This window comes from Micropterus dolomieu, linkage group LG19, assembly GCF_021292245.1.
Source record: "Micropterus dolomieu isolate WLL.071019.BEF.003 ecotype Adirondacks linkage group LG19, ASM2129224v1, whole genome shotgun sequence".
In the NCBI taxonomy this organism is placed as follows: Eukaryota; Metazoa; Chordata; class Actinopteri; order Centrarchiformes; family Centrarchidae; genus Micropterus; species Micropterus dolomieu.
Genome location: NC_060168.1, coordinates 11,195,091 through 11,209,665, shown reverse-complemented (window position 1 = coordinate 11,209,665; position 14,575 = coordinate 11,195,091). Strand labels below are relative to the sequence as shown.

Here is a 14,575-nt window from a genome sequence, read left to right as displayed (position 1 = left end):
CTGATCCTCCCAAACATACCATCATCACACTCATTCAGATCTCAAGACCTCAGATCAGCCAATGCTCTCACGTAACTAGAAGCTTTTGGGGGTCTGTCGTGCCCGGGTACTACGGCGGATTTCCCTGTCGTAGCTTCCCAACAACGCCTCGAATGTCTATTCAGCAACTGCAAGCCTTGTACATCTTTCTGTTTTGATCATCAATAAATGACTTAATCGTACCTGCTATTGGTGGTCAGGGGATGTACCGTAGCACGCATACGGAGATAACAACCTGCTCAAGGTGGGGGCGCATTTTGTAGATTAGCCTTCACTCTGTGAAACAGTTTATGATGATACTTTATGTTCAGTCACACCAATTCTTCTCTCCCCCTCACAGGCGGGAGGGAAACATTACCATCCGACCTGCGCTCGATGCTCCCGCTGTAACATGATGTTCAAAGAGGGAGAGGAAATGTACCTGACAGGTGAAACTTGATGCCTATACGTCCCCACTCTGACATGCACACACATACTGTAGAGTACACTTGGCCATTATGAATGCATGGCTTGTGGGAACACCCTACAATAATCAGTCTTCTCTCCTTCTCTGGCTCTTCTTCAGGATGTGAGGTGTGGCACCCATTATGCAAGCAGGCGGCGAGGGCAGAGAGGAGACTCAGGGTGAGATAGAGTTTGAAATAAAAATGTCAAAGTAAAATGAAAACTGTAATTTCCACAACGTGTGCATTCTCCCCTTTCCTTCTGTCTGTTTGTACCTCACAGCACAGACGCCTGTCAGAGGCCTCCATCTCTCCACCAGGCTCCTCCATAGGCTCTCCCAGTAGGGTTATATGTGTAAGTAGCGCGTGTACCTTATAACAGCTCTTAGTCACTTTTAGCTGCCACCGAGTTTACCCTAAAAGCCCAATCACCACACCAGAAACACAAGCACAACCCATAGGCTTGTATGGTTAAGCACCATCCTGAGAGGCTGCTCACTCCCTTGGCCTGTTCACTTGTCTGTGTCCTAACCTCTGTTATCATTATTGATGTTTAAGGAGTTAAAAAGAAGTGAGAAAACTATAATCTTGTTGTCACAATGTGAACTACTGTTACAGCACAACACAATAGTATGTGTTATGTCTGTGATGACCATCTGCAGTCATCAGTTCCCAGAAAGTACTGATACAGAGATTTGCAAGTTGAAAAACACCCAGAGGTGTAAGTTAAAACTTGGCAAAATTTGCATGAAAACTAAAAAGATTTTCAGCAACGCTAACATCGTGGCAGTGTAATTTTAACAGATATTTGATGGATGGCCATAAAATGTTGTACAGACATTCATGGTCCCTAGAGGATGAATCCTAATGATCCTAGTGCAAACATCAGGTCAAAGTTTTAAGTGGCCAATCCTTCAGGTTTATGACCTCAAACTATTGAAACTTTCATCAGCCTAACTGACAGCAGACGAAGCAGGTTGGATTTAATTTGAAAATTGTTAAATATAACCTAGACATCTTAAAAGTGTTCATATTTCAACCAAATTCATTGTAGTTTTAACCCAGACACCAAGACATGTTTTGATGTGCAAATCGCCAACTCAGTGCTTCCTAGTCAGTCAATTAAAACCCCATAATATGTGTGTGTGTGTGTGTGTGTGTGTATATATGTATGTGTGTGTGTATATATATATATATACACACACACACATACATATACTGTAGTTGGGGAACAAACCAGCTTAATTTGAAGGTAGTTAATCTGTGCATTGCAGAATTGGACTGGTTCCATTTCAAAACGAGCATTCAGCCAGATATGGAACAGTGCCCCAACTGTGCTGCTTGGCAGTCTGCTGCGTGTTGCTGCATGTCCGCAGTATTAGAGTGTCAAGGGTTGACTGCATGCAAGCAGGAGTCACCGCTCTCTGCACAGCCCTGCACCGCTCTGCTCTCGTCTCATAATCAATGACCTTTCTGTTTAAGGTGATGGATGAGGGAGAAATGCAGTGTAAGCGTGCTTGTCGTCCATACTGTCTCCTTCGCTCTCTCTCTCTAGCTGTCTTTGCTTCCTCTGCTCTCTTTCTCACACATGCTGGGCTCCTGAAGGTCAACAGCTTCTACTGCTGTCAGGCCTGGCATCGTACATGTGTACTTTTGATGAGCGCACACACGTTGATGTGCTTGTGTGCAGGCTTGTGTGCTTCATCAGCTCCTTCTCACTTCCTCTCACTGCTGCACGATCTGCTTACTGTCAGAGTTTCCGTTCTGCTATGTACCTGTGCATCGTCCACGTGGTTGATGTTGGGTTTTGTTGCTGTTGTCTCTGTCTTTGGTGGGTGTATGTGTGTGTCCTCTCTCCAGGCCAGAGTGAAGGATGACTTCCTAGATTATAAGGACCTAGCTGCCCTGCCAAAGGTCAAGGCCATATACGAGGTCCAGCAGCCAGACCTCATATCCTCCTCATACCAGCCCTACCACAGATACACCTCTGATGACAGGCTAGACACTTACAACTATGGGGAGGTACTACTGCTACACACTCCAGGCCAAACTTAGCATTTGTCTCATCATTGGTCTGTTTTCAGGAGAAAACGCTTTGCTTAGTTTTTAGATGGAGCTGTGCTGATAAAAAGTGCGTGTCTTGTGTTCATTATTTTCATTTTTCTAAAATGTATTGCATGGATTGTTTTGATTTGGTAAACTGTGATTAAGAAACTGGACATTTGAAGGGAAATTTGGGTTTGAAAATACTTTGTATATAAGCAGAAACCGAGCTGTCAACGTCGAAAGATGACCTTGTTTACTGTAAAACATAATTTTTGGATGCATGGGGACAAAATCAAGATGAAAATTTTTAGATTGATTTTTGTTTTTTAATACTGGGAATTTTTCTGTGAAATTTGGTAAAAATCATCAAATCAATCAAAATTCTTATTTGTGCATTTATAATATTTCAAGTTTAAGTTACAAATTGGTGGATTTTATTGCGTACATACAGACAATTCACATTTGTTTCTGATCAGTGTTTTATTATAAAGTGCCCCATATTTAAAGGAACAATTAAACATTATTTGCTTTCGTGCCGAGTTACATGAGAAGAATGATACCACTCTCATATCTGTCCATGCAGAAAACCCCACCAAGCATAGATTGCATTTGAAAAGACTGTCTGTTTTTTAACTTGTGAAATATCGTTTATCCTGTACTTGACTGTGCAAATACTCACTTTTCCTTCTCTACTGATTCTTCAGTCACTTGGGACACTCTCTCCTTATTCTCAGGTAAGCATTCTTCCTCCCACCGTAAGTAGCAGAGCATTTAGGATGTCACTAAGCTATTTGTCTCCCCATTGCCCCCTGCTCATTTTTCATTCTACCTCATCCCCCTTGTCTTTTCAGGACTTTGACAGCCTGGATATGAAGCAGAGGAGGTGCTCCAGTCCAGGTTATATTGACTCACCGACGTATAGTCGTCAAGGCATGTCACCCATCATGCCTCGCTCTCCACAGCACTATGGTTACCCTGGTGAGTCAGATGGTATTCACTCCTAGTTGGCTGCTTATAACCTAAGAATATAAGTGTATTGAACAATAATATTAAATTAAGTCTTTTGCACTTTTGTACAAAGTTAAAGTACTAAAGATTTTCTGAGCCGAGTATTTTTTGAATTTTGTGAATCATTTTACTGAAGCCATTTAAAGGAATAGCTGTGTGTATTTGCTTTCTTGCTCATGTTGAGATGGGACAATACCGTCAGCAGTGTAAGTTAGCTTAGCTTAGCATAACAAAAAGAGTGGAAACACGCTGCTAACCCTGACGCCGCTGGAGTGTGCAGCACATGCTTGGGGACACTGTGCTGAACATTTTTGTTCATAAGTGTGGATGCTCACGTAGTTATCGTTAAAGTTAATTGTTGTAGTTCATTGCTGTGCTATGCTGTTAATGTTCAGTAGTATCATTCTTGGTGTAGCGCGCCTTTACTGCTCCTGGCCAAGAAATCGTCCCACATGTAACTTCACATCAAACGGTGAACTGTCATTTATACTTTATTTTTACTTAATCTTCAGAGGTGCGGGTAGGCAGATTTAGCTAGCTGTTTCTTTATGCTAAGCTAAGCTAATCAACATCTGGTTGTAGCCTCATATTTAATGTACAGACATGACAGTGGTCTACTTTTTTTCATCTGACACTCGGCAAGAAAACAAAAAAGCATATTCTGCAAAATCTCAGACTGAGATCAAATTGCCTGTCATTTCCATTTTAACTAATATGCCATCATAGATTTCAGTGGTGACAAAAGATTTACACATTCACAGCCTTAGGGGCAGAATGTCTTTGTTTGGCTATCTCATATGCTGCAGTTGCTCCTTGGCTGTCATTTCATTTAACTCATACACATGTGTATTGACACTGTAATCATTGTCATAAGGAGACATGTCAATAACCTTTGTCATCACACAAGTGGAAAAGTTATCCAGTGTCACAGATTTTTGTAGAGGCCTTCCTTCATGCTCATGTTTCCTTTGCTGTGATTGGCTGTGGCTGGCTGCAGGCTCTGAGAGTGGCAGGAGTTCACCTTATTATGGCCAAGAGGGGCGTTCAAGCACACCCACCACAATCCAGCCCCCTAAACATTTTCATGTACCAGGTAGGACTTCTCATCTCATGGATTTTTATACTCCGTGGGGAAGATTTCATCAGCCATTATTTACGAATACAAACCATACAGAAGAGTCATTTTGAGTTCCGTGGGAATGGAGGTGTGTGAAAATGTGACTAAGTCGTATTTTTATACCACACATAATTGCTCTGGTATATTTATCTACTTATACTGCACCTTTACCTTATTTTACCTTCCTTTACAACCATCCCTACTTAACTCCATCTCCTCCACCATCCCAACATTAGCTCACATCCTCTCCTCCTTAACTCCTCCATGTTTCACCTCTCCATCTCCTCTTTCTCTCCTCAGCCACAGGGGACCCCAACATCTACAGGAAGCCTCCCATCTATACGAGATCGGGTACAGTGCAGTTAGCCCCACCTTAGCCTGCCTGACCTCCTGTCAGTTTAGTCATGTTGTGTTTAAGTATTAGATGTCGAACCTTTTGATGTTTTTCAACAGCCCCTTGTGATGTATTAGTATTGATGTTCCAGTTATCATTGAAATTAAAGTCAATCAATAACAAAACCAGATGGGTGGAAAGGATTGACTGTGCTAGAAAATGCACAAAGGAAATAGAGTTTGACTTGTACGACCCTATTCAAAATTGAGATTGAAGATCTATTAGACTTATTGTTAGTAAGTGGCTGAATGCAAAAGAGTGTGTGTTTAGCGTGCATGCTACAACCACACACGCATGCCTGCTTCATGGTCGCAGGTCCCCGCAGCATGACAAGTTCTTGTCGGCAAATAGGGCTGGGATAGAAGATGAATGAGGTGAAGGTTGCTCAGGCTTGACAAGTGTCGAATACATGGGACTCTGAGGAGACACAATTCACCAGAATAGAACAGAACATTGGAACAAAGCACAGTGGACACCTGTATTATAACTAGAATTTATATTTGCTGTAGAGACTTCTTTTATTTCAGCAGCTAGTCTAGTTAACCAGTGTGATTTAAGGAGACGTTACCATAATTATTTGAAAGGAATCTGCAGTATCCGGAGACAGCTGTTTTTTTTTGGGGGGGGGGTTAATAGAAAACAGAGGGAGCAAGTGAGAGGGGAAGTCTGATTTCTTAATTGTGTGGATTTATGTTGTCATTCAGGCAAACAGCAAGGCAGCACAGTTAACACAAGATGCTATTTTTGTCGTTTAAGTCGTTAAACTTAAATACACTTTCGCCATCTGGATGTTAGGGTATAAACATTCATAAGAAAGAGATTCACTATCCCCTTGTCACATTACGCTGGAAAAGGCTTTTCAGCTGAGAGTCACAAGACTTTAGATCTCTGGATGGAGGATAGTTTATCTTTGTTGTCCTGCATGTTCTTCTGTACTGTATGTGTTGGTATTTGTGGGGTAGTTAGTAAACTGTGTGGATCTGTGTATAGACACTTTCACCCTTCTATGTTTTATCAGCTCTAATTAGTACATCACTGGCCATAGTGTCAGTGCACAGACACACCATTGTTTATGTAGAATAGTAGTAAGTAGTAATTTCAGCATCTAATTTAAGTTACAAGTTCAAAAACCTTGTGCTAAAACCAAAACTTATGCTTGCCTTTTTAGAATACTGACGTTCAGCTGAAACTTCAACATCAGTCATATTGATCTTTTTACTTTATGTCTTCCTAAACAGCTATTGATTATCATTTGATCTTGTTTCAACACTAAGCAGGATTGATCCAAAGCCAAAACAGACACGTGGAGTTGTGCTGCTGTGCACATCAAAGGCCTGTTATGTACTATTCTGTTAACAAGTTTGTTACCTGTATAGAAGAGAGGCTGTATCTGACCCCTGTTTTAGGGCTTTGTCCTTGTACTCTGTGTGGATAGCAAAGCTCTCACAATGTCACATCTCCCTTGGGGACGTTCCGATAATGTTTCCCTTTTCTTTTCACCTCTTTTTTATTGTATCCAATCACTTTTATTCACTTCAATCCACTTTCTGCTCCACTTTCCCTGGTGACTTTGCCACTGTAAGTACCTCCCTCCTCTCACTCACCTTTCACTCACTGTCTGTAGATAGATATTGCATATGTCTGTGTGTGTTCGTATGTGTGTGTGGACAGTATGTATCTCTTCCCGTGTTTGTCATGCCACGTCAATAACGTATATCCATATCTCCTCTGACAGAAGTCAAGCAATTTTCTGTAAAACTTTGCTCTGAATGTGCGCGCGCGTGTGTAGTGGCAAACTGAGTGTGTGTTGCAAATATGAGAATGTCTGCCGTTGGTCTCATGCATCATGTATATGGGAATTCAATGGGCCATGGATTGGGGCTGGCATGGCTAATAGCTAACAGAGTGAAGAGCGATCTATCTGACATTACACTGCATGTCACCCCATTGACTTCCATTGACTGTGCTTTGGTGCAGAGTGGCATCAATATCATCGCCTCACACCACTCATGAAACGACTGTGTGCCTCAGGCTGAGCAGTAACTGATGTTTGATGTTATTTTCATGCTGTTGGCTGAAATATTGATCTCCTCTGACAGGAATGGTGGATATGATGACATGATATGTAGCTTTAATGTACTCTCCCTCTGTACATCTTTCTGATATTCATTAATGCATTTTCCTCCGTAGCACACTACACTTAATAGTGATAGTTTGACATTTTGGCTTATTCATTTTCTTGCAGAGAGCTTGATGAGAAGATTGATACAACTGTCATATCTACACTACATGGCCAAAAGTATAGTGTATATTGTATTTCTATTCAATATGAGGCGCTGGAGCTTCAGTTAGCTTAGTTTAGCTTAGCATAAAGACTTGAAGCAAGGGGAAACAGCTAGCCTGGCTCTTTTAAAAAGTAACAAAATCTGCCACCCAGCACCTGATGCACCTAAAGTTCACCAATTCACAAGTTCTATCTTGTTTATTGAATCAACACAGAAACCAAGCACCATGAGGAATCTTGTTGTGAGGTAGCTAGCGGAGACTCCCGGAAGTCACCGCTCCCAGCCAAGAACCGTAAAATCATTTTTACACTTTGGTTTTTGTGTGGATTATACATACATTATATATATATTTTTTTACATTTCGACAACAATAGGATACAGATACGAAAGTGGTATCGATCTTGACATCTAACTGTAGGCAAAAAAGTGAATTGGCATATTTCCCAAAATGTCAAACTATTTATTTCACAGAATTACCAGTTACTTTGGTTCCGTGTGTTTTTTTTCTTTTCTCTCCTAACTTTATTTATTTCTTCGCAGACAATCATGTGGATGTAGCCACCAAAAGCAGGACCAGCGAGGACATCCTCAGATCCTCCAGACTGTCCACCTACTCACCTGAGCCATATACCCAGTCAGAGTCTGACTACTACCCATACACCAGCTCCCCCAAGGGTAGGAAGTTTTTGAATGGCAAGCTGCATTTTGTTTTTATTTGCTGCTGGGCCAAGCACAGACATATAAGTACAGTTCCTGTACTTGTAACTCTGTGTTGTCATATTTATTCACTCTATTAATGTGTTCCACTCTCAGCTCTATATTCCTACAAGGGAATCTCTTTTATCTGTTTCCTCTCTCAGCCTATCGGATGCCGAGAAGACGCTTCTCAACAGGAGGAGATGAAGAGAGTTGGAGTCACAGTCTTCAAAGAGTAAGAGCTTCATTATTTTCTTTCTCTCTTTCTTCAACATCTGGTTGAAGAAAGTCACCTCCTCAGAAACAACCATAAATAATGCACTCCTTATGGTATGGTACTTTCCCCATTTTCCATTCACTGTACATTAAATTAGCAGTTTTCCCTTGTGTCTCTTTCTTTTTGCCTCCCCCTTCTGCCTCTTTCCTCGCTCCCTCTCAGATTGGGAGTGGCATTGGGAGGATGATCCTAAAGGAGGAGATGAAAGCCAGATCTGGTTCCTATGACAACGACCCCTGGGGCAGTGCGAGGAATTCTCGTAGTGGGAGCAAGGAAACACTCAACACTACAGGCTACGGCACCACGGTGTACAACAACACTGTCAACGGATGTAAGGATCCACCCTGCCCCCTTCGCAGCTCCCTCTTTGTCTCTTGTTCTTTCTGTTTGTGCAAGTTCATGAATGCCTGTACCGCTGACAGTATTCCTGTGTAGCCATTCCTTTCCAGTGTGATCATATATGTTGCCAAAAGATCTTTTTATGAGACTCAATATCTGCTGTCATTGGGGCTTGGGGTGAGGAAGGTGAAGTTGTGGATGCAGGTCAGAGAGGGTCATGGCTGCTGCAGGCAGGGTGTTTTATTGAGATGGAAAGATGTTGAGATAGCTGAACAGCTGCTGCCGAACCTGTGGAAGCACAGCAGCAGGAGCAGCTGTGGCCTGTCATTGTTGTATCTGATCACGCTGACTCTGAACATTTCAAGCTACCGAAAGTGTTCAACTAGGTGCAAATGTGCCAGATGTGATAAAGCCGGAGCTGAAGCTACCAAAGTTGTTTCTATTTGGACCACGCTTCACTGGTTCACTGGACTGTTATTTTAGCCCCTGACAGTCAGACACCACCAGCCTGTCTTCATCACCATTCAGCAATTCCCTCTTCTTTACTCCATCTTCTTCACCAGCTCCTCTCTCCTAATATCGCTCTCCATATTCTACTCTGTTAACTCTCTATCTATCCTTCCATCTATATGTGCATCTATCTCTCTCTCTCTCTCTCTCTCTCTCTCCCTCTCACAGCTGGTGTCCCATATCCTGGTTTATTTATGAGCAATAAGATCTCTCATTAAAACTATTTCTCTGATGGGAGGGGACACAACTGCATGGGACTCTTGTCTACAGTTGAAAGGCAACAAAGCTTTGTAACCACACAAGCTGTGTAGTGCGATGAGATGGTGCACTGTGTCTTTGTATGTTGTTTTCCTAATTTGTATTTCTCCCCTTGTTCCCTGAACCAGTCCTGGCTGGCCTCTTTCTGCCTTATTGCCCCTTTGATGTTTTGGGTTCCTCCCAGGGCTTGATGGGTACCCATCTTGCTCCTTTTCTGTTTTTGTTGTTTTTGTTATGCCTCAAACTAGAGAGACGGCTGTCAAATCTCCACAGAAATTTTGCCTTAATTTTTTTTGGAAGAATTTAATCAGCATTTAGGTCAGGGCAGACCAAAAATGCTGCTGCATTTGTTTTCTTGTTGTAATAAGGAAGATGATCTCTTTATTTCACAGCTCCCAGATCTCAGTACAGCGCAGATAGTGGTGAGTTTATCATTTATGTTTCATGCATTTTCTGAAATGATTTAGTCTAAATGCAGACCACCTCCGTTCATGTTTCTGTTTTGTTTAAATAGAAGTTGTTTTTATGTTTAGTTTTTGAACGGAGGTTGGCATTTCATCATAAATGATGTGTTTGTGCTGGATTCAATGACCTTACATCAACAAAGCTCCATTATTATGTGTACACATCTGGAACAGTTAGGAATTGTTTGGTTGGTCAGGAGCGCCATCTTCTGGCACTGATTTCAACTTGCCAAACTACATGAAAATAATTGGTGATGTAAGAAACTGTTGTCTTGATTAAGGTACTATTATCTGTTGTTTTCTGTATTTTAGATTTTGTTTGTAAGTCCGCCTCGCTACCAGGATATGGACGCAACGGCATCCAGAGGGTAAGTGAACAAGACACAACAATCCACAATTGGGTGTATTTATTATACAGACTTGGGGCTTATATTCTGTTGGTCTCACATCTTTAAAATTGCATTTGTTATATGAAAATTACATCAACATCAAGGCACTAGAGTTGATTATTGTTAGGGCTGTTGTTATTCCAAATCTCATTCCATCTGTTTATATGTCTCCATTTAAAAAAAAATAATAATATGCCAGTATCTGTTTAAGTTGTCCTTCTTCACACCTGCAGCCTCAGAGTGCAGATTGCTACCAGTACCAGTATGACAGTGGCAGCGAGGTCAACTGGGGAAGCAAAGGTAATTTAAAACACCTATCCCTTATTAGATTGAAGCGATTAATTTAAGGTTTTTTTTTTCTATTGTACTGACTTAAATTCTCCTTCTCTGTCCTCCCAGCAGAATACAAGGTAAGGTTTTAAAATAATCACCGGAAAAAATTAGTTCCAATATTGTAATTAGGTGTCTGAAATTTGGTAAAGCATGGCTGCCTCTCTCTCTCTAAAGATTTACCCCTATGAAGCGCTCATTGTCACCACCAGAGGTCGCAATAGGCTGCCCAAAGATGTAGACAGAGCCAGGCTGGAGGTAAGGTTATGCATGGGGTCATTAGGCTACCTGTGCAGGAAAGAAGTTGTCCCTGGTCCAGTTAAAAACTAGCGCCATAGACAAGATTTTAGAAATACAAAGATTATACCCACAGTAGAATCCTACCCGCCTACAAGACTTCTGACAAGCCACCAATCAAACTCTGTTTCATATATAAAAATAAATATTTAATTCCCATCCTAATTTTAACTGTTAAATGATATCTTATAAAATTTGATCTAATATTGTGGTCTGGTACAGACTATATTTCTATATTATTTATTTTGATACATTTCATTTTTGCCTAGAAGACTGACTTTGGTCTAAACATGTTAGTATCAGCCTTAGAAAACCCAACAAGTAAACTACTGTATGGGTGTAATTGTTTAATTTATGTGTGTGTTTTTGTCATAACCTTGATGTCCTCAACTTCTGTTATGAATTGACACTTTATAAATAACATTTAATTGAAACTGAATGGCAACTAAGGCCTAGTTGAAAAGAATAGTATTAGAGGAATGTGAGACGTCATTGGAAAGTGTTAAAAAATGACAGGTACAATGTGATAACCTGTGTTGTCTTTTTGTCTTTCTTTGTGTTCTCAGCGTCACCTTTCCCCAGAGGAGTTTACCCAAGTGTTTGGCATGACCATGGAAGATTTTGACCGGCTGGCTCTGTGGAAGAGAAATGAGCTCAAGAAACAGGCCCGACTTTTTTAATAACATATGGACATCCTTTGATACTGGCATAAATAGAGTGAGATACTGGCTGTAGAAGGGGAAAGAAAGAGATAGGAAGACTTCTACTCAGTTTCACTGCCATGGCTGAGAACCTGTTCTAGATCTCCTCATATGACAAAAAAAATTCTGGTCACACCAGTGTGGACTGAGATACTGAGGGAAGGCCACAGAAACATTATGCACAGTTGGACTATTAAAACTGTTACATGGTTGCCAGTGCAACTGTGGCGTTATGCTGGAGTGGTGTTTAAGCAATAGAGACTATAGTACAATAGTGTTGTGCTTTTCTTAAGCCTGAAGGATGGAGGACGGTGTTACTGTGCCCCTATAAGGCCACTTGTGGGGATGTCTGTGACCAGAGCTGCAGTACTAAAACATAAAGAGGAGAATTTTGGCTTTGCCTTATTTGTTATGCTCTATTAGTTATGAGTGTGCAGCACCAGCAATCTGAATGAGTAGAATGTAGATACAGTATATTATTTCTGACACTTTATCAGTTTGAATGATTAGATGAGGAGAATGAGTGAGTAAGCATACAGCATCACCTAGCTTTGGGTTATAATAGGGATGCATTTTGTTCACCCGTTTCCCTGCGTTTGCTCTTTCACATTTAAATGCTGTGTCCCTCTGGTTTACACTAATTGATATAGAATGAGACAAGAAACAATCTGAGCTGGACGCAGCTTTTCAAGTCAATTGATGTGTGAGAAAATGAAAACCAAAGTGAGAATGCAAATATACAGATTAGCAGATCACTTTCATTTAATGTTCTGGTTAAATAGTTCAAGGTCACTGTGCAGCTGTATGGTAACCTAAAAGAATGTGCAATCCAGTAGATTAAATACATAAGTAAACACAAATTCAGTCCTCCTGCTCCATGTTTTCCAGCTCATTGCAATAGAATAATGACTAAATGTTTTAGAATGAGGACTGTAGTAGTCCATACATTCACATTCACTGTTATTTATATTACTTTTAGAATGATAATCCAATAATTTTGTAGCTACAGAGATTATATTCATTCACAATGAAATGCTCTGCAAGGTATTTAACACACTGACAAAGATCCAGGGTTGTTGAAGACTTTACTTCCTTTGAATACTGTTATTTTTGATTTTGTCACTGAAAATTAAACTTTAATCAAATTCTGTCTCTTCTTTTTTATTTGTAGCTGGGAACCATCCACTTGTATTTTTGTAAAGGAATTGTTTGACATTTTGGGAATTACTAGAGGGCAGACAGGGGAAAAACAGGGATTTGGACCCAGACGCAGGAACACCAAGCCAGCAAGTTCAGTTTTCTTATTTTTACTGAAAGAAACAAAAAGGTACATTCTCATGGTGAGGTGATGTCCAACATTCCATGTGGCAAATCCAGAACAGAAGTAAAATAAAAACAGGTAGTACATTCAGGTAGTTATTCCAAAGTCCACACTAGACACCAAACAAAGACGGACTGACAAAGGACCAGGGAAGCACACGGACTATACACACACACACACACACACACACACACACACACAGGAAGTAAAGTAAAACAAAACAGAAGGGGAAGACACAAAATAAACAGAAGACCAAACCATGACAGTACCTTGCCCCCATCAAGGAATGGCTCCCAGGCCGGCGACGTGACTGAAAACCAGGACCAGGAGTCTGAGTCAAAGAACAGAACAGAACAAGAGGGAGGGCAGCCAGGAGGCAGGATTGCTGGACTGGAGGCCAGTGACAGAGCAGCTGGGCTGGTTAGCTGGTATCTGGAGTCAGAGCTGAAGGCCAGCGACAGGGCAACAGGATTGGAGATTGGCTACAACAGGGAGTTAGGCAGGAGGGAGTAGGGATGGCTGCAGTTCTCGCTCAGGGACGTGGGGTTGCTTAAACTCAGTAGTGACAGGAAGTAGCAGTAGCTCAACAAAGTCAGGGTGTTGCTGCAGGCCAGCATTTGTCTGAGAACCAGACAAAACTGGTGACAATCCAGTGGAACAGAGCAACTGAGTCTCTCGCTTGGTAATCAGCTGAGTCTATGTGAAGCTGGATGGAGAAGTCTCTGAAGAGCAGATCAGCTGAGTCTCTGGAACACAGGGCAACTGAATTACTGTTAAGCTGTTCAGCTGGCCAGTTTAGTCTCTGGGAGGCTGAATAGCATAATCTCTGAGGCGCTGGTCACCTGAGTCTCTGTGGAGCTGGCCATCAATGTTTCTGGGAATCTGGCTAGCACAGTTTCTGGAGCGCTGGCCAGCTGAAGCAGACTGATAGCAAGCTGGAGGCTGGTGGCCTGGATGCTTGCAGACTGCATAACTGGCTGGCTGCTAGCAGGCACGGATGTAGGCAGATTGCTACTAGGTCAGAGCAAAGGCTAGTGGCCAATAGGCTGGTTTCTGGCAGGCTGGGTGCTAGCAGACAGTGAAGCTGGACAGGATCAGGACTAACGAAGGACAAAACTGCTTCTCTATGAATGATAGTGATGGCCTTTCTCTATATTGCCTTTAACTCTATTAGATCACAAACAAAGTCCAAAAGTTCATCAGAAATAGCGTCTGCTGGGTCCATCATGGTCAGTCCTCACTGTCATGTGTGCAGACACGGGAAAAACAGGGATTTGGACCCAGACGCAGAAACATTAGGTAGAGCAAGTTCGTTTTCTTAATTTAATTGAAAGAAACACAAAAGGTACAATCTTACAGTGAGGTGGTAGGTTCACATGTCCAACAATCCAAGTGGCAAGTCCAGAACTGAAATGAAATACATCCAACAGTGCACAGGTAATTATTCCAAGTACATAAACAAAAGAAAGCAATCATGGGATGGTAGACAGGCAAGATCAAAGATGCAAGTGAGGGTAACAGGCAGGGACACTAGACACTAAATGAAGACGGACCGCACCACACACACACACAAGATGGCAGGATGATTACACACAGGTGAAACACTTTAGGCATAAATATCAACATCCATCCATCGTCAACTGCTTATCCTGCGTACAGGG

General features: G+C 41.6%; 1 protein-coding gene and 1 long non-coding RNA gene across 4 annotated transcripts; one reads left to right on the top strand and one right to left on the bottom strand.

Annotated features, from left to right (window-relative positions):
- The first annotated feature begins 383 nt into the window (after window positions 1-383).
- ablim3 (actin binding LIM protein family, member 3) lies at window positions 384-12,738 on the top strand. Of its 3 annotated transcripts, none has more exons than XM_046030142.1 (17): window positions 384-467; window positions 605-663; window positions 766-837; window positions 2,343-2,504; window positions 3,233-3,262; window positions 3,380-3,506; window positions 4,534-4,629; window positions 4,954-5,004; window positions 7,873-8,007; window positions 8,193-8,263; window positions 8,468-8,636; window positions 9,805-9,834; window positions 10,189-10,244; window positions 10,499-10,565; window positions 10,668-10,675; window positions 10,773-10,853; window positions 11,459-12,738. In XM_046030142.1, exons 1-17 carry the CDS (start codon window positions 431-433, stop codon window positions 11,570-11,572), a joined length of 1,365 nt encoding a protein of 454 aa, XP_045886098.1. In that variant the 5' UTR covers window positions 384-430; the 3' UTR covers window positions 11,573-12,738. The 3 variants fall into 3 exon arrangements, with proteins under 3 accessions (XP_045886098.1, XP_045886097.1, XP_045886099.1); XM_046030141.1 differs by having other exon boundaries at window positions 10,665-10,675; XM_046030143.1 differs by lacking the exon at window positions 4,954-5,004 and having other exon boundaries at window positions 10,665-10,675.
- On the bottom strand, window positions 12,662-14,437 carry LOC123957397. The gene is made up of 3 exons (XR_006821783.1): window positions 14,272-14,437; window positions 13,184-14,154; window positions 12,662-12,903 (listed from the first exon to the last, which is right to left on the bottom strand). It is a non-coding gene; the product is annotated as an uncharacterized LOC123957397 (long non-coding RNA).
- Window positions 14,438-14,575: the final 138 nt, after the last annotated feature.

Bases quoted from the DNA above. Each gene is read 5' to 3' on its own strand.
- ablim3 (XM_046030141.1), top strand. From the start codon at position 431: ATGATGTTCAAAGAGGGAGAGGAAATGTACCTGACAG. The intron at 4,630-4,953 runs GTAGGACTTCTC...TTCTCTCCTCAG, and splicing joins TAAACATTTTCATGTACCAG to CCACAGGGGACCCCAACATC. The intron at 10,854-11,458 runs GTAAGGTTATGC...TTGTGTTCTCAG, and splicing joins TAGACAGAGCCAGGCTGGAG to CGTCACCTTTCCCCAGAGGA.